Source organism: Acipenser ruthenus, chromosome 25 (genome assembly GCF_902713425.1).
Source record: "Acipenser ruthenus chromosome 25, fAciRut3.2 maternal haplotype, whole genome shotgun sequence".
Lineage (NCBI taxonomy): Eukaryota > Metazoa > Chordata > Actinopteri > Acipenseriformes > Acipenseridae > Acipenser > Acipenser ruthenus.
In genome coordinates this window covers 16,793,992-16,821,191 of record NC_081213.1, presented here as the reverse complement: position 1 = coordinate 16,821,191, position 27,200 = coordinate 16,793,992, and the positions used below count along the sequence as shown (strand labels likewise).

The 27,200-nt window shown below is 37.3% G+C and overlaps 1 protein-coding gene across 2 annotated transcripts in view; it reads left to right on the top strand.

The window, feature by feature from the left end:
• The first annotated feature begins 1,836 nt into the window (after positions 1 to 1,836).
• LOC117414069 (laminin subunit beta-1) overlaps positions 1,837 to 27,200 on the top strand; it is an 88,549-nt gene continuing 63,185 nt past the window's right edge. Inside the window, exons 1-2 of one of the 2 annotated variants that reach the window (XM_058999477.1) lie at positions 1,837 to 1,984; positions 18,293 to 18,364. In XM_058999477.1, the coding sequence (XP_058855460.1) occupies positions 18,301 to 18,364 (64 nt within the window). In that variant the 5' untranslated portion in view covers positions 1,837 to 1,984; positions 18,293 to 18,300. Of the gene's footprint in view, positions 1,985 to 12,621; positions 12,689 to 18,292; positions 18,365 to 27,200 lie in introns of those variants that run through there. The other variant, XM_058999478.1, reaches the window with a different exon arrangement.

The window sequence follows — 27,200 nt, the reverse complement described above, 5'->3', positions numbered from 1 at the left end:
ATATATATATATATATATATATATATATATATATATATATAAGTCACTGAGAAAGTGAAAAAGTGTCATTGAATTTATACATTTTCTTCTAGTATTTCAACATTCAGCCCTATCAAGTGTTTAATAGTTATGGGTGATTTTTAAAGGATGTAGTAATATATACAGGATCAATAACATATATATACCTGTATATATATATATATATATATATATATATATATATATATATATATATATATATATATATGTGTGTGTGTGTATATGGACGGCCCCTTTACTGTACATTTAATCAATAGGCTTGTTTAGTTTTGTGAGACGCACAGACTGGACGATATGAATAGGATCAAAGGAGAATATGTTTCGGAGGACAAATGTGCACCATTTCAACAAGTTCAGGCCTGCCTAGTTTGTTTGATCTCATAAAACAATGCCTTCAATTTGTTCATTTGTTAATCACATTGCTGATTGCTGATTGTTGTAAAAATTCTCAAAAATCTAACAATGTAAAAGGATATGTTTAATATATACACAAACATACATGTACATAGAGAGAGAGAGAGAGAGAGAGAGAGAGTGAGAGAGAGAGAGAGAGAGAGTGAGTGAGTGAGTGAGTGAGTGAGTGAGTGAGTGAGAGAGAGAGAGATGAAATAAAGAGTAATTCTAATGTGGGTACTGAACCCCAAAAAACTATATTGTTTAAACTTGTAGAAAACCTCTTACAATAGTTAATCCACCAATTGAACAATTAATTAACAGAAGATGAGCAGAACATTTAAAATATGTGTAACTGCAAATAAATACATATAAACAAATAAATAAATACCTACAATTCATCATGAAAATAAAGCACATTCAAGATGCATTTTACTTTGGGAATTTCAAAACAGACTATAATATTATTGTGCTATCTCAGTAATTCATACAATAATATCAGTTTAGCAAAGGTTTCATGTTGAATTTATGTGTTATTATTTAATAATATTTCCTCATTATAGGTGGGGTATATTCTGGGAGGAGGGGGTAGATACTGGAAGACATCAGAATCTACCTCAGGGAGGCCCCAGAATGTACCCGGGTATAATCTCATAGGGGTATAATATGGGAGGGTATACGTGTACAGTTGTCTTAATGTGGGTGTGGGATTGGAGATTATGGGAAATAATCTGTATCATAAATAAAGTTGCTGCAGGCAATTGAAACAGAGCTAATGGCTTCTTCACTTCTTATTTTGTTGAGCTTTGACAATTGAGATAAGACTCTTAAACTGTTTGCCAGGACGACACGTATTAAAAGTTAGTGTTATCCTTTATGGCATCAATCTATGTATGCAGTATAAAGCTGTGTAAAGTGTCAAGTTGTAATTGTAAGTGATGGATGTGAATGTTTGTGTAAAGTATGCAACACATGCTTAAAGCTAAACGAATTCTGATATAATCTTTAGAACAAATTATTCGTTTTGGATCAGGTCATTAGTAATTGAGAGTACTGTGTGTGTGTCTGTGTGCGTGTGCGTGCGTGCGTGCGTACATGCGTGTGTGTCTGTAATAAAAAAGCGTTATTGTAGTAAAGTATATAAACGATTATTAAGACATATAACTTTACAGATACAAATATTATTAATTATTAGAAAAAAAAAAAAACATTTGGCACAAATGCGTAAGCACCTGTTACCCAAAAAGACTACAGTTTGCCGATTTACAATAGGGGATTACAGAATACATCATATCTGGATAATATGTGCTACTGTACATATCCCACGTGTTTCCATTTATTAAGACCACCCCTTGCATATACAGTTAGGCATTGCGCAGTAATATTGCATAGCTCCAAGGCAAAGATTGAAGGACACTGTCTGCGTACCTAAGGCTGTCTGCGCGTTCAGAGGCTCCTCCCAGCTAGTGTGAGTGAAACTACTGTGAGTTGCGAGAGATTGGGCAGGTGGAGAAAGCGCAAGGAATAGGGCAGTGGAGACCCCTGACAACAGGTGACAATATTTCTTATGGTACTGTGCTTGTATTGGTTTTGTATAGCAACGAGCGACTTAATTGAAAGAAAGAAAAAGAACATTTTTTAACTTTGTAATAAAGTGAAGCGTTGATGTTAAAAAAAAAAACCAGAAGGAAATAAATTCGTGTGCGTACTAGTCTCATAATGGTGCTTTAGATTAGAGTCTTTCAGATGACGAATGACGGGAAAGCAATGATTTATTTGCAGTGGTACGTTATTCTTAGAGGGTAGATATTGTTTGTTTGAGGCTTCTTCACATCGTAAGTGACTTTTGAAACAGCTACTGGATTTCCGAAAATGAAACTTTAAGGGTTTATATAGTGAAAGTTGCAGACTGGGTTGTTTGTTTAAAAGGTAAGATAATTACAGTAGGCATTGTTAGCACAGCACAAAACAGGTCAAACAATATGCAGCGCTTGAGAAAAAATACATCACTTGAAAAGTTTTTGCGTAGCAGTATTATGCGTGCCGGTTTCCGAAAACAATTTTTTTTAATGACGTCATGTTATTCAACAGTGCATTCATGTTTTTTTTTCTTCGTTTAGAGCAGTATCAATTGTTTAATTTAAAACAAATAAATAATTAAAATCTGTATTTAATCTTGCGCCCAATCTGAAGGTAAAATGGTCTGTCAGGTTCTGTAGAGATTTGAACCCAAAATACACTTGCTCTCCTGTCATATCTGTCCAGGTGCTGTGATGTTGGTGTTCTAATTGATAGAACTTAAAGATTGCACTTCATTGGTTTGACACCATAAATTACGTGTCTACACTGTTGTATCTGCACAACTGGAATATAACCTATTCTATATACAACATTTGATTTACAATTTTTAAGTGGAAAAAAAAACGTGTATATATTTTTTTCTTTTGTTTCATTTGGTTATTATTATTATTATTATTATTATTATTATTATTATTATTAATAATAATAATAATAATAATAATAATAATAATAATAATAATAATATTGCAATATACAACTTTTTACAGACCATGTGTCATTTATTTTCATTTTTAAAAAATGCAGCTCTCCACAGTAATATTTTACCTTGCAGTGTGTGTCAGTTGTTGGTGGCAGTTCATGAATAGGCGAGTCTGGGAAAAGACCAGCGCTAGTGCAGTTATCATGTGTAATAATGAATGACTTGAGTGTGCATGTATAGTTGTTATTTGTGTATCCGATTCTGTTTGTTATTTTTAAGGATGTTTCATATGGTGTGTCGCATCTTTGCGTTTGTTTTGTAAAACGTTATTCTTTACTTGTCTTTGGGAAGCATGTTGCCTCGTGTACTGCACGGTATGTTTTTCTTACAACACCTGGAACATCTGTATCACGAAGTGTCAGGCTCCTTGAGTGACACTAGGTGACAAGAAATAAACAAACATGACACTGTTGAGTTTTGTCTTTAGTTATTTGTATTTCATTTATTCATGAATGGTGTGATTTCCACATGCATGTACTTGGTTGGTTGATGAAGAAATGCAGACTAACACGTGAGGTCAATAAGATGTAAGGTCACTGTGGGCATGCGGGATAACAGAGAACTGAGGTTGTAATCGTTTAAACGTTTCAACTGTAAAGGAAAGTAAACATTAAACTACAGAATAGTTTACAAAGAACATGCATTGATATTCCCTTTTTTGTCGAGGTTTAATCACTTACAGTACCTTGGTGCTTTATAAACCACTGTAATTTAATACTGTATGGAGAAATCAGTGTACAATTTGAAGTAAATATAAAGGTCAAACATTAAGATGGCTATACATAGTAATCAGTAATATATATGATCATTTACAACCATTTGCACAAAAGAGCTAAAGCTTTAGATGTAACATTATCAGTCTGCAAGATGTTTCAATTGTTCAGCATGCATACATAATCATCTGTGATCTTCTACCTCTTCTTATTCCTTCAGTGGAGATGGGTAATGGTAACCATAGTCTGTTTTGAGTTTGCTTATATGTGCTTATACCAACCATAAGCTTGGAGTCTGGTGTGTGTGTAGGTGTTTATTTACTTAGTCCAAAAGCACTTGAAAAGTTTACAGTAAATAATGGAATTGCCAGAAAACAGCTGATGTGTTGCAAATAACTTTGCAGTGTGCTGTACAGTAATTAACTAGAACCGGAAAGCTTGGAATGAGTAAATGATTTATCTTGTAATTACAGAGGTTGTGTATTATTTTACTCCATAGCTCTGCTTTCATACTGGCAAAAACCCTGGTACCTAGATTGTGATTGTGATTGTGATACAATACTAAAGGTTCTCTGTAGGTGGCGACAGTGGGTGGGTAGCTGACACTCGTCGTAGTGCTTTGTACTGTGGGCTTTGATGCAGCAAGACCCCTGATGTTGATGCTTAAGAGTTGAATAAAAGACAAAAGATTAAAGAAACGCCAGGCCGCCACCATTGATAATTGATTTTTAATGTATTAGCAGCTGCAGTAGGCTTGGCAGAATTCTTCAGCACTCATGTTATTCCTACAGGATTGTTTGGGGTTTTCTTTTACTGGTGTAGACTGAAGTCAGCAGGGCTGTAATATGCAACTGTGATTGTCTGTCAGACTTTGAAATCTTAGCATTAACGTTAAGACTTTTCCACATACTGTCAAAATAACACCTGGATTTGAGGCAGTTCATTTGCTGTGCCTTTTCATCATTGTGTTTGGTTTTCTCTACTTCCTGGGAGTTCAGATAATCTAATTTTACTTGCATTTGAGGTTTCATAGCTTCATGTCATAAACAGTACAGGAAGTAGCAGGGTGTCCCTTCAAAAGCTAATTCTCTAAATCATTGGATTTTAGTTGTGTTCAAATTTTACCTTGAAAATCTTGAGAGTGCCTTGTGCCTCGTTTTTGTTTTTGTCGGTTCCATTATACAGAGGTGTGATAAGGCTGTATTTTCTTTCATGGTTATCACAGATTTGCCTGTAATATGTAGTTGCCTGTAATATGTAGTTCTAAATATGCATAGTGTAAATATATATTTTTTTATCAGTTAAAAATAAATAAGCAAACATTTGCCTTAGTTATTGACGCAATACCTGTTACACTGCATTTAGGAACCTGGCAGTCGGTTTAGTTTGCTTCCGGTAAATGATTGAACACAATGCATAGAGCTGCACGATTTCTTTAAAATGTCTTTAACGAAAAAGACTCCAGCTGCCTCAAAGATCGGAAATATTTCTGCTAAAGATCGCTCTGTCCAGTACAAGAAGGGGACATTTCACGTGTCTGTTGTTATTTTTAGGTTTATTTATGTTATTTTGTTTCATAATTCACAGATGGTGAAAATACAATGGCTTTAAATGGTGGACATGAAAAACTAAATATTCTGCAATTTCGAATTTACTGTTTTTTTAGGTAAGCATTTAACATTTAGGGATAGTTATTGTATAGTAACTCTAGAGACAATGATCATTTTTGAATGTGACAACGGAATTTGTTTTCTGCTTTAATAAATATTATGTTTAATCTTGAACTGTGCTATTTTTAGACTGTGAAATGCTGTGAAAAGCAATTTTTTTACCATGAAAAAATACAGCCCTAGGTAAATGTTAAGCTTTTTAAGTGCTGAAAGCACAAAAGGTGCTTTCAGCACTGTTTGTAAAGTAATAGGTGTTCAATGGCACTGGAAAAATTCTGGATGACTAGACATTTTCCACTATGTAATTCTGACCACTAAACCCTATAATGTTTTTTTTTGATAACCAAATGTTTGTTATGAGCTTTTGTCTTTATTAAATATGTGCTGATGTTTTCTTGTTGGTAGTGAATTTCATCTTGACAAACTGCTCTTTGAAAAATGAACCACTAACAGACACTCAAACACACACATAAATGCACAAGCACACACACACACACACACACACACACACACACATCCACCAGAAGATTTTAATATATACTCCTTACAGAGGAGTATTATTAGCAACGAGGTACTTGTGCAGGATCAGCAGCTCTAACCAATCCAAAGTAGCTTCAACACGGGTCAAAATAAAGGGGTGTTACTGGTAGCCATGGAGATCCCCTAACTGGAATGAAGAAGTGCAGGAGAAATTAGAAGTTCTGGCCACTTTGTGAAAGAGCTGGCTTTTCAAAACAGTTCAGAGCACTGTCCTAGAAATCAATGAAACTTGAGCAACGACTCTCAGAACCTCTCACATATCAGAAAAAAGTTTGCCGAGAGTAAACAATTAAAACTGCTTTCTCTTGAGTAAGCTTCTGAACCCTGGAGGCAACGGGCCCCATTTGAATGACCTAAACTGTAGTGGTATTTAGACTCTGTAGTCTGCATCCCCAAAGGGGCTAATTACAAGATAGTTTTGTCACTGAAGTGGAATCGTGTTTTTGTTCTGTATTTGTATTGAAAAATAGCCTAATTTAGATGATATCGGATAAGAATCAATTGTAATGCTGTGATAGGCTTTTCTCCTTATCTGCAGGAACTACATTGTGAGTCAACTCCTCACATCACATCCTGCTGTCCGTGCCAAGGTGTTCAGTCATTAACGACTAATTGAACCCATTTCCTAATGGTATGCGAGACCCAGTTCTGTTCAAATAGAGTTGGATACCGTACATAGTTTGACTTGACATGCTCTCTAGAATTGTATTATCAGAGCAACGGTGAAGCTGTTAAAAAGATGACTAGTTAGTTGTAAGTTAAAGTTTCAAGAAACATCTCGATCTGGGCATGGAGAACATTTACAAGCTTACATTACATGACATGTTTCATGAAATTGCTTCCTAAGATACTGCTGAATCAGTACAGTAGGTCACCATTAACTACAGTAGATTTTGACTAATACTGTCAATACTGAATAATACTGTGGCCGCGTGGTGTGCAGGGGGAGTGAAACAGTCAGGGGAGTTCAGGGTTGCATCCTCGCTCTTCCAATCTGTCGATCTGGTGGCTCTGGTGTTTCCGCAGGTTAGGGTGGCAAAAAGTCACCCCACGACACTACATTTTAATAAACAGACATGCAGTTACATAGTAAACAATAGTCACAACAACTGTTTCGAGAAAGAGAAAGAAATATAGCGAGTAATAATAACGAGTAATATAACGTGCTACTTTTTTTATTCAGTAATAAGTAAGGACTGTCGGTTTTTTTTCTGAAGAAACGAGTAACGAGTAATAAGTTAGTTTTTTTTCAGTAACGTGCCCAACACTGCACATAGCACTGGCTCTTACTTCTAAAAGACACTTTGGGTGCCCTTACCTAGGTTACACATATCTCTTACAGGCAACTACAACCGAAGAGCAGCTTCTGAACATATATCTCTAACAGGCAACTCCAACCGAAGAGCAGCTTCTGAACATATATCTCTAACAGGCAACTCCAACCGAAGAGCAGCTTCTGAAATTAAGTGATGGCACCAAAACACAGACTTACCAAAAAAAAATGTAAATACACTATTTGCAATTAGAACCACTTAGAATAATTGCAAATATCATAGGTAAGAGCACAGTGCAAATTGAAGCTACTTTAATAGATTTCAAAGGATATCATTAGCTTGTCAATGTCAAAAGAACTTGCTGTTGGCGACAGCTTAACTTGGCTAGACACTTAGGAAGCTACAGTATCTCCTGCCGCAGGGACTACATGGGGTCCTGCTATAAGGTTACAATGTAATATGTAATACCCTGCAGCAGTACTGCTGTACAGGAGCAGTGAAAGTGGTATCTGGTTCAATTCTTTGTGTCCTGCATTAACCGTTACTGGGAGTCATAAATAATTGTAATCTATTCATTGGGAAGCATTAAATATTGTAGCAGCAGTTAGGGAAGAGGTGCCTGCTGTTAAATCAAACAAACACTGGCTGCTCTTCTTAACAAGAGCACACATTTACATCTGTGTCACATTACTGCTACAACGCTGCCATGTTAGAAACTACAAAACCAATCTCTCATAAACATTTACTGCAATATTTACAGTACCTTGGGGAAAGCATGTTACAGTATTGTGAAGTCAAATCGTGGTAAAACCTAGCCAAGTGTGCTCGAAGGAAAGTGTGGTACAAAACTGCAAAGATATCCTGCAAATTCTGCATAGTTAACTTTTATAAAATACAGTATACAGTTAAGCAGACAGCGTCCAGAACTTCAAACATTCAATCATAAGTAGTACGTGATACAAAATCATGCTGGTGAATACGTTAGCCAAGGTTTTTTCCTACTTGATTGTGGATCCAATTTAATGAACTTATAGCTGAGAAAATGTTTTATGAAATTGTAATTGATCAGAGTTTTTGATTGATCGTCACTTGCTTGCTCGTCACTAGTAAATGCTTTGTGGGGTTGAAATCCTGGTTGTGCAGTCTTGACTGGGGATCCATAGTGAGCATTGCCTTGGCCTTTGCTGTCACAAGAGCTTGGGAGTAAAATAGGCTGGGGTCAGTTCTCCCCACAATGCCACAGCCACACCCCAGACAACAGACGAGGACAGATTGACAGTGGACACTGAGTTCTGAGTTAGTACTACGTGGGTTGCACAGGTGAGGTGCATTTCAAATTGGGAAGAATGCAATAAAATAGCATGGGCCCTTATAGTTTTAAGTTATTCAGTTAATCTGTGTACATCATAATGTACATTGTTTTCCATTGGTCATTACTATTGATTTCTTTGGGTCTCTTTAGTTCAAAGAGGCATGGACTCCAATGAACAGAAATGTTTTGGTTACAAGATGCCTTTTATAAAACTTTGAGTTCTTCATAAGTAGCAAAAATGCAACCTGCTATATCTGTAATAAGTAGTAAAATTAGGCCATACATAAAGCAATATTACACAGCAGCATCAGTATACTGCATATCCTACTTAAATATGTATTTAACCACAGTACTTGGATATTGCCGAAGGGCCCCTGGCATCAGATTATTAAGGCTTAGTCATATTACAAACACACTGCAAGTTACTGCATGTGTTCCTATAAAAGCTGCCTTACATTTAACTCATTGATTCATTTTTCACACCAGGATGAAAGGCTGAGCCACTTTCCATTTTCAATCAGTCAGACATGTTACAAACAACCATGCAGTACATAAGGTACAGTAATTAAAAATGACTATTTATTTACCAAAACTAAAAATAAACAGCCGTCAGTACCTGAACAGCTGGGTGTTAATCTGTGCTTTAACTATTACATACACATGCTTTCAATCAGTGTTGTGTATTGCATGTTTCTCTTTCTTGTTTGTTGTGTCTCCCCAGTGCAGTGCGAGTCCCCACCCCAGTCCCCTGCTTTGTTTCTGTACAGTTTTCATCACAGTTGCTGCCCTGTGCAACATCCTTTCAAATCCAGGCTCTTTTGTTGCTGGTGTAATGCAATACCCCTGGCAGAAAAAAAGCTGTGTTTGAAGTGCTGATATGCTCGTGTAAATGTTCTGGTCTTACCGAGGTTCACCTGTGCTGCAAAACAAAATTCTTTCTCTTTTATATTTTTTGTTGATTGATGTAATGCTTTTGTAAGGGTGTGGGGCTGATTACACTGGAGACCGAAGTCCTCTCTTTATCTTTAAAGTCGGTGCTGCACAGCCTGTCACACCCTGTCCTTGCCAATGTGTTAAAATCCTGCTATAGAGAGGCCACAGTACTGGGTATGTCTACTTGTCCTGCACCCAGTCCTGACTTCTAGAACCTCCTTAAAGTAATTGTAGCTAACTAAATAATTCCATAAATCTGACCCATTTTGCACAGGTTAAAAGCATGGCTTGCAAACAGCTTTTTAGAGCATAATCAAGGAACTTGTGCCCTTCTATTTTTGTTCCTTTTAGAAAACGTGAAGTATAGATTTCAAGCAAGTAAAGGTGCTTTGTTTTATGCCATTGATATTTCAGCTTTAAACTCCCTTGATAAATACTTCCAAAAATATAAATAGTAACAGACTACCATATTTTGAAGAGTTATTCCCACCTTCAGACATGAACTGAATCAGTTTTTGCGGGTTCCAACGTATGTGTTATGGTGCGATTCACAAAGAAATAATCAATTTAAAGCCATCAGTTTTCCCAGTTGACTTGAAAAAGGTCAAAACTGACAATCACCCACGAAATGGGGTCATCTGCATTACATGAAATGTCATAATCTAGAAATGGTCAGTAATAGTCAAACTTAATTATTTTCAGTCTTATTTCCAGTACTGAATATTTTAATCACCAGGCTGTATAACTTTATATTAGGCTATACTAAACCACTTTAACCCTTTGAGAACTAAGTAACTTTGCAAGACAACACTACTATGACTAAATAAATAGTCACCCTTATAAAAGCTTACCAAAGTAAAGTTGCATGGTACATCTGTATTGTAATAGTCAATATTACATCAGTTACCTTGTGATGGTCTCACGGTCACATCTTTGCTCACTTGTCTTAGTGGCAGCATTCAGGGGTTAAACTTTCGTGAAATCTTTCGTGACTCTTGAGTAATAGATGACTCGCCCTCAGGGGAGACAAGCTGAGAATGTATCCCAGAGTTTCAGTTTCTAATTTTAAGTATGTGATGTAGGCTTCTTAGAAAGTCAGCCAAGATACCTTTATAGAGGTGCATTGCTAGGATTTCTTAAAGTTAAGCTGTGCTATAGAGCTTTAAAGCTTACCAATACAATTCACCCCAAAACTGCTGTCTGTTGTTATGCTAAAGGGCTGACTTGGCCAAATTATACAGTCAGTACTTTTTAGAGCATTTTCCTGCACCCGTGAATTCGCTTGATGCAACCCTGGAAGATTCTCTAGTGCTGTTAAATGCTCTAACAAAAGCTACAATCTCAAAGCTACTCAAAATTGTCATTAGCAAACCAAAAATAAACAGTACGTTGTTTTTGTATTCAGTTGAAGTTAGTATTTTCCATTCTTTTAGCTTGGAGAATGTAGCCCAAAGTCTCCTAACAAACCGTCTTCTATGGCAGTGTTGTAGCACTGCAACAATGGCAATCCAATGATATTACACTAAGGTGTAGTGGTAGCATATGGGCAGCTACAATGGTAAAAGCCATGAATGGTATCACAGTGTAGCACTTTCAGATTTTGGTGTACCAGTAATATATCATAGTTCAATATTTGATCCGAGTTGCATTGCATTACCACTGCATGTTTTATTATGCTATGTGGTTCTTGTTAAACAGCAGACATGGCTGCTTAGAGTTGAGATGGCAATAGCTGCCTGGCAGTGTTCAACAGCACATCTTACCTGCATCAGGAGCAGCCTAGCATGCCAGCACACCCCACCAATAGCACTTAAAGAGAAGAGGTAACCAGGCTATGCCAACTCTATTGTTAATAGAAAGCATGCTGTGGCCTCTAACGGCAAAGCAGTATAACGGTTCTTGAAATATAAGAACACAGCTCTCTTAGGGCTTAATCATCCAGCATGACACATACACAACCACACTGTTTTCCTCTATTGTCTTTGCTTCCGTATCCAACCCAAATCCACCAATCTCGGTTTCACACAAAGACTCAATCATGAGGTTTCAGAGATATTTCAGTGCACACGTTTGTCTGACAGACTCACACGCTACCCCTTTGTTCCAATCAGGCTAATTTACTGTTTAATAGAAAATTGAAAGTGAATTACAATGGCAGTGTTATGGAATTCCATCACACACGAGTCAATGTGACCAAGATTTTGTTTCTTTTCCAGTGGAATTGGCTAGTGTGCGGTTAGCTTAGGAGAACTGCAATATGTAGCCCATACTTGAATGCATATGTCATCCATGAGATGTATTCTTTAATGTAATCAACAGACGCCTCCATCTTCAAAAAATACCATATTATTAAAAGTGACGACTTTCTGGTCCATTTGTGCTGGCTTACACTTTCACAGTGGCTATCGATACCTCTAGAACAATTACAGCTCTTTCCAGATACCTCACGTCACATCAGTGCTGTAAAGACTGCATGTGGTGGCCCTGCAACCTATTGGTCCAGTTCTTTTATCAGCCCCATCCATGTTAACTAATTACCCTGTTTAAAGTGGAATATATTTGCGATTGATTCCTCCCCTCTGGAGGACAAAACAACAGTACTGCCTTAGGAACCTGCCACGATGCCCCTTTCCTTGCTTGTCTTTGTGATACTCTTAACTGACACTGAAATGATCAGGATTGGCCTAGTAAATCATGTATATGAGTTTCCCTGTCAATCCCAATTAGAATCCCAGTGTAACAGTATAACTCAATGCCTTGAAACTGTTCTAAATATTACCATTGATTAAATCAGTTATGAAAGTCATTTTGCCGTGACCCCATCTTCGGAAAATGAACTGGAAGAGTTGCTTGTAAAGCATGGAGTTCTCCTAAGTCAGGGCAAAGAGATGCATTTTTATTTTTTTTTCTTCTAAGCCAGCACAAAACCTGCCTGTCAGCCCTGTCTGTTTGGCTGTATGGCTGAAAGAATAGACACATTCCGCCTGCCTAGAAACCAGAGGCTTCCTTTCATACAGTGCTTTCAGTGTGACAGCTTCCAATTTGAATAAGAATTAGTCATCCATTCGCCTCATTACTCCATTTAGAAAAATATCTCCGCCTGCTGATTGGCTGCTGTTATTCCGTTTGTTTTCACACTGACTTGCCTTGACCAGTCTGCTTGCAGTTTTTTTTTTTTTTTACACACTGAACGTGAAACTTCAGAAAGTGTGTGTATCAGCTCGGAACCCCAAAGTCGCTCCTCTGCTCTTACTGTGAGTACTGTACCTTTTACATTTTATTTTCAGTTGCTGCAGAACTGCTCCTGAAGTTGTTTTTTGCAGTAGATGCTTTAAATTATTCATATATATATATAGTTTTCATTATTTGAATGGGTTTTAATGTAATATATTTTCCTTACTTCACATATACAGTTCAGTGTTTTCTACTGCATGTGTAATTGGTTTTTCTTCCTTTAATCCTTCATTTCCAGTCCTTTTCTTTCTTTAATGACTCAATTTTCTCTTTTTGTAATTTCTGAGAATATTTATCTTTTATGTTTCATGCAATAAGTCTTAATATGCTTCATCTATCTACCGATCTATGTATCTATGTATCTATGTATCTATCTATCTATCTATCTGTACTATCTGTAGGTATCTATCTATACCTTCAGTCACTGCATGTATAATTGTACCATGTTAAGTTTATTATTTTATTGATTTATTAGAAGTTATTTATTCAGGACTAGTCCACTGAGAACATGTTTCATGGGACATCCTGACAGCAAGAACTACTTGTACCCCATAAAGTTCACATAAATTAAAACAAAACATTTTATAAAGCATCATTATTCGTTTTTATTTGTTATGCTGCTAGAATTTTATGGGAAGTATCCTTCTGTATGCAAAAATAAAGTTTTTATTAAGATCTCATCTCACCCCTTGCAGGAACTGAAGGATCCCATAGAAAGGTACAGAGTGGTAAATTAGCCCAGTGATTTTGCAGTTACACAACTCTTCCCCATGCTTGCTCGTCTCCTTGCTATGCTTTCTGTATACTGCCCTTTGCCAGGCTTCTACCCTGTTAACATTGGTGAGATTATGTTAGCTCTGATCCCTGCAGCTATTTAAACTCTATTTCAGTTTGATGCACAAAAGCTTTCCAGCCAGGCTGTTCTCACATTAAATATGTGCGTGTCTGCTTCCATCACAGTCACATAGGCTATTCAAAAAGAAAAGGGGCATGCAGGCTGTGAGAATGTGAGCTTTGATCGATCAATGTGTGATCTGAGGGGATCAGAGCTAACATAATCTTCTCAACATTAACACGGTGAAAGCCTAGCAAAGCATAGTATACAGAAAGCATGGTTAGGGGGACAACACTGGGGGAAACTGCTGATGTACCCTTGAGCAATGTACTTTACCTAGATTGCTCCAGTAAAAATCCAACTGTATAAATGGGTAATTGTATATAAAAATAATGTGATATCTTGTAACAATTGTAAGTCGCCCTGGATAAGGGTGTCTGCTAAGAAATTAAGAAATAAATCAATCAATAAATAAATAAATAAATAAATAAATAAATAAATAAATAAATAATAATAATAATAATAATAATAATAATAATAATAATAATAATAATAATAATAATAATAATAATAATGCGCATGGTACAAGCACAGAGAAAAGCAGTATATACTGCAAAATCACTGGGCTAATTTACCAATCCACTGCCATTCACAGAATGGAAAAGGACCGAATGTCTGACGCCCCTTTAATTAACTCTGAAGGTGAAATCGGAGGTGTTGAATTTTGGTATTAAATGATCAAGTGGCAGGCAGAGTCCTGTGGAATCTGTTTGAAACTGGTTACAGTACTGGAAGCTAACAGTAATCTAATAGAGATCTACAGATACAGGCAGGGCTCCCAGAATAAACAGACTGACACTGGTTGTAATATCTCAGATTGCCTGATATCTCTCTTTGTAGATGTCACATTGTCCTTTATAAAAGACGCTCGGTACATTCATTGGAAGGTATTAATGAACGAAAATGCGCGATTCCTCCTTGTAATTCTCTTAATGCTGCACCATCGCTACATTCTATTTCAAGAGGTCGCATGAAGAGTTTAGGGGCATGGAAAACACATGATTCATTGGAAAAGCAGCGCTTGGCTCAGTAACAAATTGCTGATTTACCTGTAGCTCTCACGCTTTGTCTTGCTTCCTTCGAGTCACCTGTTGAAATGTCGAGGCGCACTGGAAGTGCAGCACTGAAATATCTGCAAGGAGCGATCGGTAAAATATTTATAAAAACATCAAATACACAATAATGTGTGTGCCTTTTATACTAGAAAATATGAGACTAACCATGTGATGGCAATACATATTTCTGCAATTATTTTGTTAGGTGTGTGTTCTTTATTAAAGCACAAGTGAATTTCCCCACACTTGTGCTGTGTGAAGCCATTGACTGCCACATGGGGAGAGGAGGGGGCGGTTCCTGACTTTGACAGAAGAAGTCATGTGTGCCTAATGGATTATTCTTTACAAACTGGATTTACACAGTCTCCAGACAGTTAGACAGTCAGATGGAAGGACAACCCCTGTATACTCTACTCCTGTGGCTCCCAAAGACTCGAACACTTTTAACTGTACGATACTAGAAACAACTGTACTGTAGGTAGTGACAGTTCACGCATTGTTCTGATTAGTCTGCAGTTGTATACCAATATAATTTTTCTATTCCTGTCTTCCTGGCTTCAGACAGGCCAATGCCTCTTAAAAATACAATATAAAAAAAAAATTATTTAAGCAAAATTGCGCTTGAATTGCAAAGGGTAGCATGTGGCTACATGTCCACAATGATTGTTTAATTCAAGCATGGAAAATATTTCATAACCCCATTGGCCACTGCGTGTATTATTGTACCATGTTAAGTTTCCTATCAGAGCTATTCTGTTCTTAATGGATAATGTCATTGCAGAGGCATGTAATATTTGAAGTTCCGAGTCAATTAAGCCAGAGACCGGAAGCTTTATTTGAACGAGGGAGTTTTGTTATTATTGAGGACCACGTCACAGCAATGTCATTAGCACTATTATACTACAAGTTTTTAAAGTTATTTCTTTACTTCTGTCTGAAATAATCATTGTAGTCGAGTGAAGTGGTTCATTAGTATGCAGTGGTTTTAGAACAGTGGTTCTAAAACCACTGCATACAGGGGTAGAACAGGGGTGGTTATAACAGATCGTCTGACCTCTGTAGAAAACAACAGAGAACAGTAGCTGGCTGTTGTATAAACACAGTATAAACAGTGAAAGAAAATCTAAAAAGCAAATTAAAAAATCTCAGGAGCTTGTGTTTTGATACCCAGTGTATCCCATTAATGGCTTGTTGAAATGGATGATGTAGCTGAATTTGAGCAATTTTTGTCAGTGACCACAAACCAGGGACCTGGAATTTATTCACAGAATAGTCAAGCAAAGTTCAAACCCTGGGCTTCCCATTCACATCACCAGATATCTGGGGGTTAGGTACACAGAGCTCTGTTGCTTGACAATGTGAATTCCAACAGCAACTGTTTCCATCACTTGCAGACCAACTAGTGTATTGACTGATTGGTTGATGAATGATTTGATTATCTGATCGACTGATGTACATGTAGCCATACAGATGAGGGGCACTGAGACATAACATCTCTTTCTGAGAACTTTGTGCCAGTACACAACAGCAGCTGCATAACAAAGGCAGTTCATTGGTATAACACTAAAACACAGTACTGTAGACATACCCCTTATAAAAGCTCACCACAGTAAATCTGATCATTTTGCAGTTTTCTCATGCTTTGTATACTTGGCATAGTTTGCCATGGTTTGCCATGTTTTTAAATTGACTTTACTATGCTTTGAAATGCTTTTACTGTGGGAAACTTTTAGACGGGCCCTTTCAAGATGTGCATTCTTAATACTGCTGGATACTATTTGCAATGCTTTGTGTTTTTTTGTTGTAGAATTTACAGCTGCAGAAACCTGTACACACGATGCTGTTGCATTACACAATCTCAATTCTGTTTTCTGTTTATATTCCAATAATTATGAATTCAGCAGGCAACGTGTCTGAGCCCCTGCGTTGCCAAGATGTGAATGTTATTTCAGCGTGTATCACCAGTGTTAAATGCCAGGATTGTTAGAAGGATGTAATTTACCCAGATATATAAGTACTGTTTTGTTAAATGTCATTAAACAGTATTAAGAACTTTTTATTCTGGGTGACATGTTTGATTTTTAAATACCCGCAGCTTACACACAGAGAAAACAAACTGAAGCAGCAGTGCTCCTCAATTTGGTTTCCGATTCACACATCAGTAAGAAAGCTTGTTAACAGTCCTGTTTCTCCAAGGGTAGTGGGTTTAGGCTGTAGGTGCACATGTTCTGTACCCCCCACAGAAACCTGCTTGCCAGTATCTCTGTGAGCCACCCGCAGGGTATCGATTCATCCAGTTAAGCAAATCGGTGGTTCTGGCAGGGAACTCACTTTAACCTTAGATCAAATCACGTAAACATCAAGCATATTTAGGCGCTTCCAATACCAATCAAATAGCTAGGCCAAAGAATGTAGTGTAAAATATGTATAATGTAGTCGTGTTGTCTAGGCACGGCATGAGTTTCCTGACTGAACTAAAAAGGGCTTTAGCATCGTCCATGGCTCCAGGAGTATCTACACATTAAAACATGACCAAACGCTTCTGTGCAGAAATTGAAAGAAAAAAAACCTACCACTTATACAGGATGCTCCTTTAATAGCTTCCATTTAAATATGCATTACTGTTCATACTGTTAATATACTCTAACTACCCACGTCCCTTTCTCTACATTTAAAACCAGTCAAATATAAACCTTAGCCAAACTAACAAATAATTACTTATCACTTAATAAAATAAATATAATATTCTCAACCCAGACATTAACTACACAGTAGAAGCCTAGGATACTACATCCTGGAGACTCTCCTCTTATTTCCTGATTCCTCTCTTGTTACCCACATGTGCTTTACTAATGACCAAAAGCCAACCCAATAAAGAAGGCAATGTGATTCAATTTAGCAATTCAAGTAGCAACCATTTACATTAGCAATTACATGGATAGTTCTTAAAGTTTACTGTGGTAAAGCGTGGTAAAACCATAGCTACCTGTACAGTATTTATAGTACAGCATGGATAGCATTTTGTAAAGCACAGTAAAAAATCCATGGTGACCCAGGGTAAAGAGCAGTAAATGTGTGACTTTAGCATTAGAAGAGCGTGGTCAACTGCAAAATGTCAACTGTGCAAATACACAGAGGGCCTCTCTTAAGCAAGACTGACCACTGTGCTAAAGTGTGTGGAGGTTTTGTGTAGTGGACTGATGTCCACTGGGGACCACCAAAATCATGTAACTTATTGACCTGGACGAGATGCAATCCCAGCCCTGTAGCAGTGAAAGACAATGAGGAGCTTGTAATTAAGGCTCTAGCCCTCTGATTCTACAGTACTTGACTGACTGAAGTACTGAGCTATGAATAACAGGTTGCTTATTTTAATATTGATGAATATTTTTTATTGTTGGTAGTGATTTCAGAAATTAAATCTGTTCCCATAACACTGTTAGTGCTAAAGGTATATTTAGATGAGATCAATAATTGTCCTCCAGAGGCAGGTATCTCGCTGTCAAGCTCCTGGGTGTAAAAAGACAGTTGGCTTGGGGTTTGGACACCCACTGACCTTCAGATGCTGCTGGGAGTTACTTCGGAATACTATCAACATACAGTGAGTCATAGTAATAATCATAATAATCAAGTAATAACCAGTCTACATCTTTTCAATAATTCCTGTTTTTCAGATTCTTGAATGGGGACCTGCTATACTCCTCGAAGGCTCATGATGACCCTGCTGGCTGGCATCGTTATGCAGGGTAAGTGTGTTTGCACAGACTTTTTTGTCCAGCTTTTACTGTGTGCATTACAATAGTTTGTGATGATGAGATTTCATTAAAAGAAGGCTTGGTGGTTAAAGAAAAGTGCTTGATACAAGGAGGTTCCCTGTTCAAATCCCGGCTCAGCCACTGACTCACTGTGTGTGACACTGAGCAAGTCACTTAACCTCCTTGAGCTCCGTCCTTTGGATGAGACATACAACTGAGGTCCTATTGTAAGTGACTCTGCAGCAGCAGTTGTTGATGCATAGTCCACCACCTAGTCTCTGTAAGTCTCTTTGGATAAAAGTGTCTGCTAAATGACTAATTATTATTATTATTATTATTTATTTTTTAGCAGACGCCCTTATCCAGGGGGACTTAAAATTGTTACAATATATCACATTATTTTTACGTACAATTACCCATTTATACAGTTGGATTTTTACTGGAGCAATCTAGGTAAAGTACCTTGCTCAAGGGTACAGCAGCAGTGTCCCCCACCTGGGATTGAACCCACAACACTCCAGTCAAGAGTCCAGAGCCCTAACCACTACTCCACACTGCTGCCCTAATTAATAATAATTAAAAAGGTAAAGGACTGACAGCAGTGGATACAAGTGCAGTGCAAGCTTTCTCTATCAGACACATGGTTTATACACAGCTGGGACAGATAAATAAAAACACATATTTATCCTCATTTTAATGAATATATGATTTCTTCCTCTTCAAAAAATAGCCAGTAGCAATAATATATAAATGCTGCCCTTTTCCTACCAATGCAGGACAATGCATTTGTTCTTCATGTTGCTTCCAAAATGGAGATTTCCATTGAACCTTGTACTAGTCTTGACAGTCATCGTTTTATAGACTCATTGCTGGTATTCTTTTAATATTAGAAGTGAGCATGTCTGTCTGGCAGCTATTAAGAACAGCATTTGTTTTCACTTCAAACTATACAAAACAGTGTACGCATTGTATATAGTACTGTATGTATAACTAAAGCAAATTGTGACAAGACGATGTCATAATGTCATTTCATCTCTGGGATCTGTTGGCAGTCCCTTTGTTTTTATATCTATCAGATCTCCCCAACATCATTATAATATACATCGAGAGTACTTAAAGACTGCCATTGGGACAGCCCTATACGACTGGGAAAAATCGCTCCAGAGTTCTGTAGGCATATGTGATTTAGTTCTTTCTCATGAGTGGCTCCTCTGGAAATCAGTTGACACTTTCTTTCGACGTAATTCATTCCAGTCTTTTGGATTCTCTTTGTTTGCACTGCAGCGGCCCGTGTGAATTGTCATGCAGCGCTGCGTCCTTGCCGTGTGTTAATATAAAATGTCACCCAGCGGGAGCCAGGCTTCTCTGGCAAGTGATGGGTCCCACTGTGCATGGTTTGTTTCAGAGGTCGAATCACATTAGAGGAAGTGAGGAAAGACAGCAGGGAACAAAGACACAAAGCATGGGAGGAGGCAGAAGAAGGTAGTGTTTGACATTCGTGTCATTAAACCTTTTTAAAAGGCATTTTTCAGGTTTTTGTTACACTGAAGCATAGACAGTATAAGGTTAATGAGTTATTTTGTGTATGTTCTACTCAGATACCAGAACTTAATGAGAGCAGATACCAGGACTTAATGAGAGCAAAGCGAAGCCAGACTGTGAGTAAAACACACAAAAAAATAAAGTAAAAAGACGAGAGTTCAGTGAAGGAAACAAACATGTAATACTGTTACGAATACGTGTTCCTTATTGGAGGTTTAGGAAAACAGTTGGGTTTGCAAAGCTGCGATCTTTTAAAAATGAAAAATTCAGGCAGGGTCGTGATTTGAGTGCCGGTATTACCTGATAACAGGACCGTTTTGTGGGCTGGTGAATGCTCTGGTTATGCAAATAGTGCAAAGTGATTGGTTGAAACAGCACAATGTAATGTACGGTACATGCAAAAGATTAATTATTTTAGCACACCACTGCAAACCTTAGGCGTCCTGTCTCACTTATCCTAGTAAATGTGTTAAATGAAGTCATAATAGCACGTGGCTTGGTTTGCTGTAGATAACCCTGTTGGCTCATATCCTATAGACACTGACTCATGAGACAAACTGTAACCTACTTGGCTTTTAAACTGGGTGGATTTTCTTAGAGAAAATGAAAGGATTTTCTTAGAGAAAATGAAAGATGAAAGTATGACTGGAACAACTGTAAAAGAATGAGTGATATCACATTCAATACTGTAGCAGGATTTCAAATGAGTTTCAAAAAGCGGTGTGTGCTTGTAGTGATGCTGTTCATATAGTCTACGTTCATTGAAATGTTTTTTCTAACTGCCCAAAAAACTTAATTCTTACCTACATACATACATACATATATACAAACATAGTTACTGTACATATGGCTAACCTTATATGCTTATGTCATTAATGATGAAACATGGTAGACACACTCACTAGCACAGCGTCTTGAGGTTATCTCGCTCATGATGAACTACATCATCTCGCTCATGGTGAACTACATCTTGGGAACTGTTTGTCTGAATTTGATCAGACTTCACATGGACACTGCTACCTATGTAGAAGGTACATTGTAGAAAATCAATGTGGAAGATCAGCCGTCTTAGCAGCTGCACTGCATGCTTGGGAGAAGGAGTTCCATGTTTGAGTCTGGCACAGAATAGAAAGGACAGGTATTCCACCCCCATTAGCACTGTGCAGCTCTGCTCAGACAAGTGGGAGAGTTTACTGGAATTCATGAACAAGGAAGAAACCAGTGGGTTACAGCTTGTGAAAACTGACAGAATCTTGAGAAGAAGGACTCCTGGGTAAATCGTAGTTCGTATTTTAGGTGTTAGAGAACCAGTTACTTGCTCAACAGCTGCAACACATAGCTATTACTTTTATATTGTTGGAAACCCTCACACAGCTACAGCGTGCTGAGGAACCCTGAATGCAGAGCCTTTGTCCATGGCGGTATATAACATATTGGTAATAGGTTGTTTTGTCTTCAGAGCTGATTCAGCTTGCTGAGTCTGCAAAATGTTTAAATGGTTCTCGAGGAGTATGTGCCATTCCTCAATTACTTATTGGATTACCTGAGAGATTCCATCAGGGAAGTTGGAGGTAAAAATCTAAAAATTGAAAGTCCTCCAGAGTGGCCCATCATGTCATCATATTTGTTCCTTGTTCTTGCACTAGGAAGACACAGCTTTTATATATTACAAGATACATATATGCACAACAATGAACCCTGGTAGATGGTGGCACCAAATGATGCACAACGAAAATGAGCTTTAAAGGGTATCCAAAAGAACAAGGACAGTAGGACTTCAAGGTCTTCCTTGAGATGAATAATTCTGATATAGAGCAGTTAGTGAAACAGCAGCTATGGCTACAGTTAACACACTCGACATAGTGGTAGTCCTGACACCTTGTATGCCAATCGGCTGGTTGTATTGCCTGTGGTGAATGTGAATGCTTTATCCACGGCTCAGCTCTCTAGCTCACTTTATAGCCTCCCTGTACTTGGGTGCTTAGATGCTGCTTGGTTTCACCAGCTGTGAGCAACTGGATTTTCTTTTGGAGCATTAGCTATAATAGGTCATTCGTTTTGGTCTGTTGGCTTTCCAGGATGGCTTTTAGAGTTATCACTTTTGAGGTTTCCACCTTTGTGAAAAATCAGAAATCTGTGCAGCATTTAGAAACACCTGTCAACCATGACCCTACCATCATCTTTTTTATCAAAGTCAAGATTTGTCATCTTGCTGGTCGTTAATCAGCTTTCCTGTAATACAGAACGCAGATCGGAACGTATGGTGGCTCAGTAAGGACAGGATAAACAAAAAAAATTGATGAGGAGATAAAATCGCTCATGATCTCAACATTACAAACCATTATGTCGAGGTCCCAAAATAAATGATCTCGGGATCTCAACTTTTTTTATCTTGTGATCTTGACATAAAGGTTTGAAACGAGATCCTGAGAATGTATCTTGTAAGCTTGACATCTTAGAGATGCAATTTGCATAACAAGTTACTCAGTCATTCTTTTTTGGCAGCATCAGAAGCTGCCCCTTTTCATCACAGAAAATTACGTTACAGTAACATGATGTTGCAGCAGCTGCTAAACACAAGAGAGCTCATTCCTGATTTGAGTATGCTTGCCTTAAGGGATGCCACACATATCCAGAGGTTTCAACACATATGAACTATTTCCCCAGTCTCCATAAATTCTGTAGTGCAGAATTAAGAACAATTCGGGATCTAGCGTTGTGCGTTTGAGGAGGAATAATCTGGATTTCAAAACATGGGTTTCTCATGTCTGTACTATACATTAGTTTTACGTTATGTTTTAAAATGCTTTGCCATACTTCTTTTTTTATAATGCTTGCCAATACTTACATACTTTCTTTAAAAACAGAAATTATTTTTTGGTTTAAAACAAATATTCCAATGAATGTCTAGGTTATGTAATACCCACATGTGTTTTAAATAGATGGTGGGTGAAAACCCTGTGAAGTACATACAGTATTGACTGAAGATGGTGTTTGACTGCCTGTGACACAGAGCATTGCATGGACGATTACACATTGGGGTATATTCATGTAAGCCTATTTAGTTTCTGTCTTTCTGTAAAAGTATGAAAAATGAAGCTTACAGTAATATTCTGATCATTTAAATGATGTCAGTATTTAGATCCGCCGCTGTTTAAATGAATGGATCTTGATCTTGTTATCTATTGCTTTCGATTGTAAGTCTCCCTGGATAAGGGCGTCTGCTAAGAAATAAATAATAATAATAATAATAATAATAATATTCAGATATATTATAGTGGTGTGCTGATACCTGTCCTTTAAGAAGGATGTATCATCAGGTATTAAATAAATCCATTAAAAAGCCGAATGGAAGTGAATTTTCCACTCATCCATGACATTTTTACTGTCGTATCAAGGCCATAAACTGAGGCAGTGTCTCGGATGACAGGGAACTTCACCTCCAATTGGCTTTTAAAACACTCAGATGTTAATTGCCATTGATTGGCACTCAATTGTAAAGGTGAGGGAAGGACATCTTTTCTTGTTCTGAAATCAATACATTATGAATGGATGTATTTAATACCTGCCTGATAAATACTTCTTAAAAGGCAATTACGAGTATCAGCACACCCTTAATATTGAGTAAGACACTTTTTGGAGGCCAGGGTATAATTGCATCTGTTTTTTTATGGATACAAACACATTAATATTATTGAATGGACTGTACATAGATTTGAAAGGTTAACTTCTGATTTATTTCACTTGTCCAGCACTGAATTCATACTATCTTTAGAACCCAAACAATAAGCATTTAAACTCTGAACATCCGGAGAGAAACGGCAGACAATAGTGTTCAGTTTAAAAAGTTGATAATCTCCCCTCATGAAAAAGAGAGCTGTGTTGAGCCTAATTCACAGCCTATTTTCAAATGTAAGTCCTGCCTTTGGAAGTTTTACAAGTGCCAAACAATGGGAAATCATTTGAGATCCGGACTCATTTGTTCGTTTTTAAAAACCGATGTGACATTTTGGTGTATGAACCAATTCCTTTATATCTATTCAATGATTCTCTTGGCCAAGATACATTAAATGTCAGGTAAAAAACCTGGTGTCAATGCACAAACAAAACATCATATCCCAGTGACCAAATCTGTAACATTATAACATCTCATATACCTCTATTTACAGACATTGTATAGAATGCTGTATAAAAACATTACTCATATACATTTTTGATCGAATGACAGTGATGGCAGACCTCAATCCTTCCATCCTAAAATGCAGAAACCTGTTTTTCACGCACACCTCATTTTACTGTGGGGAAAACCCCAGCTAGATTAATATAGAGTTAAAGAGTGGCAGTATTTAGATTCGCCACTCTTTAGATCATTAAAATAGACCCCGGTGTCTATACACACGTGGGGATGCATGGTTTTTATTCACAGAAACACTGATATCTAGTTTCCCGTACTGTAAGTCTAAGACAGTAATCCTCACTACATGTCACAGGAATTCCAGTTCTAGCTTACAGCTCCTCTGAGTAATCCTTTTCCATTCTCAAATTACACTTTATTAATCAAAAGAAACCAAAGGGAATTAGCTGGGTCCGATTTCTAAAATGGGTCTAATTTCCATGCCCTTGTTTGTTCTGTAAGGAGACAAGCCATGTTAGTATTATACACAAGCAGGACAGAGCTTCACTGCAGGGGAGAGAGTAACATTCCAGGCCCTATTCCTGGACACATCACGTTTACAAGGGCATCCTCAGGGACAACTTTCATACAATACAAATTGCAATAGCTGTCAAGTCCCATCTTTAGCTGTGATTTAGCATGCACCTTACAATATGTTTTAACTGTGCTTCACAACACTTTGCTAAGCGTTTACCTTGGCTGTGCTATAACTGGTTTTAAAATAGGATTCTTTGAATTTCTTAGAACAAGGGTGGCCAAAGTTGGCCCTTCCAGTCCTGGACTTTGTTCCAACCCTGTTCTAAATTGTTTAATTGAACCAATTAAACCTCCATCCAAACCCTGAAGTTGTTAATGATCTCATTTTACCTGTTAAACCTGGAGTGGAATGGCCTTCCAGAACTGTGATTGAACAGCTCTGTCTTAGACTGACATTGAAAAAGGTTTTGCAGAACAAACTGGGGAGAATGCAAATTTGGCCAACTATCTCGTTGTGAATTTCATAGATGCACATCCAGATCAAAGATCCCAAAGGATGTCAGATAGATTATGTTGTTACAGGTACAGTAGATTTTTGTGATATCAGATTTTCATTATCTATGATACAGCTATACTGATAAAGAGTGTCTCACGCTACATAATATAATGGAATATATGGCTCCTGCATATACTGAATGACAAGATCGTTTTTCAAAAATAACACAGCGATTCTTCATCAACTGAAGGTCATGCCTTTAAACCATATTCTTTAATTTCAAATTGCTTACCACTGGTATTTTGTTGTCCCTTATAATAGATTTTGTTTTGTTTGTTACACAGTAGAACCTTGCAAATCAGAACACCACTCTTATCTGAATAGCTCTTCATAACCTGCCATGCTGTGTGCAGTGTTCTTCTGCCCTATTAATTTGGATATTAGAGGTTTTACTGTATTTTTATAAAGATGTATCTTACCATACATCCATCTAATGTGATAATATGCTACAGTAGTGCATAGTTCCCCTAACTACAAAGCACACTTTAAGAGTACAGTAAGATTTGTTGTATTACTGCAGTATTTTTTCATTTGGAATTGCTCGTCACCATTGGATCTGAGGTTCTAGCATCTACCAGCCTCCTTTAATGGCAGCACCACATGGTTTGCTGAAATATCATTGTGCGCAGGGGTGCATGTGTTTGAAGAGAATTAGCTACTCAGGCACTGGGTGACAAGATGCCTGGATATACTGTATGTCGAGCAGAGGTCAACATGAGTGCAAAAAAGGGATGGACTTTTTAACTAAGGGACTCAATGCACTAGTGGCAAATAACATTTTTATTTCAACCTTGTTACATTACAAGAATTATAAACCTCAATTATCGTCTCATCCAATCAATAGAGTGGTCATTAGCCGATTACAGCGAACAGGAATCTTAATACTTGCTTTAAATGACGATATAAACTGGAAATCCAATTAAAAGAATAACCTAAAAGCACATTTTAAAAACGTCTTCATACACATAAATATTGTTTGGTTTATAACTGACCTAGTCTTTCGTTAAGTGTCCTGGCCTTTGGTGCAGGGCTTCTCACTGGCGTTACCTAAAACGTAATGACCACCGCGTCAAACGGTAATTCTTAAATATTTTTTTCTAGTCTCAAGAGTATTTGGAATACATGAGCAGTGTGACTATTACTATGTACAGTTCAAAAGTTTTTAGAATACCTGTATTTTGTGTTTTGAGTTTATTCAGATCATATGCTGGTACCTATTCTCTGTTGAGACCTATCCTGTGTGCCAACCCCAGCCAACTCTCATTTCAGAATTGACATCCTGTTCAATGTTTTATTTGTCCTAAAATTAAAATGAAATGGATACTAACTAAAGGAGCTAACCAACCCAACTATGGTTCATTTTCATTGGATGTAGCAGCAGTTCTCTGCAGGATACATCTCAGTATAACTGTGGTCTTTTCCCAGGCTCCAGTAGTTGATATGTACATAATTTACTAGGCTGATTTTCAAAGCTTTTGTATATTTTTTCAGCACCATCTTATATTGTTGGTAGTTAAAAAAGACTGTCTGTCTGTTTTTTTATTCGTCCCCCTTATCTTCAGAGTGCCATGGGCTTTTCAAGATAATGGATTTTCTTTAAATCAGGGACATACATTGTATCCCATAGCAGACGTTAGTCACCCATAACTATTAAAAAATTCAATAGTACTACATTTATAAATACTAAGTAAACTAATGTCAGTGACAAACCTTTTCGCTAGACATTTTTTTCTATATCTTCAATGTTTTTTTTTTTTTTCTTATATCGCATGGATCTGGTGATGCCGTAGACATATCGTCCATAACAATCAATGATTGAACCGTTTCTCATTTCATTTATTTACTTTCTTTTAATATTTATAAATATAGGACATAAATAACCTTGTCTAGGTGAGAATAGGTTAATTATCACTAAATATGCTTAGTCACGTAGACAGAGGTCAGCAAATGTTGAATTTAGTCAAGGCTAATACCACCACACCCTCATTTCTCTTAATAGCACCATTAAGATATTTTCACTCTTCAACACCTGAGGGTGGAGACCACACTGAACCATGTGGTGAAAGAATGTCAACTAA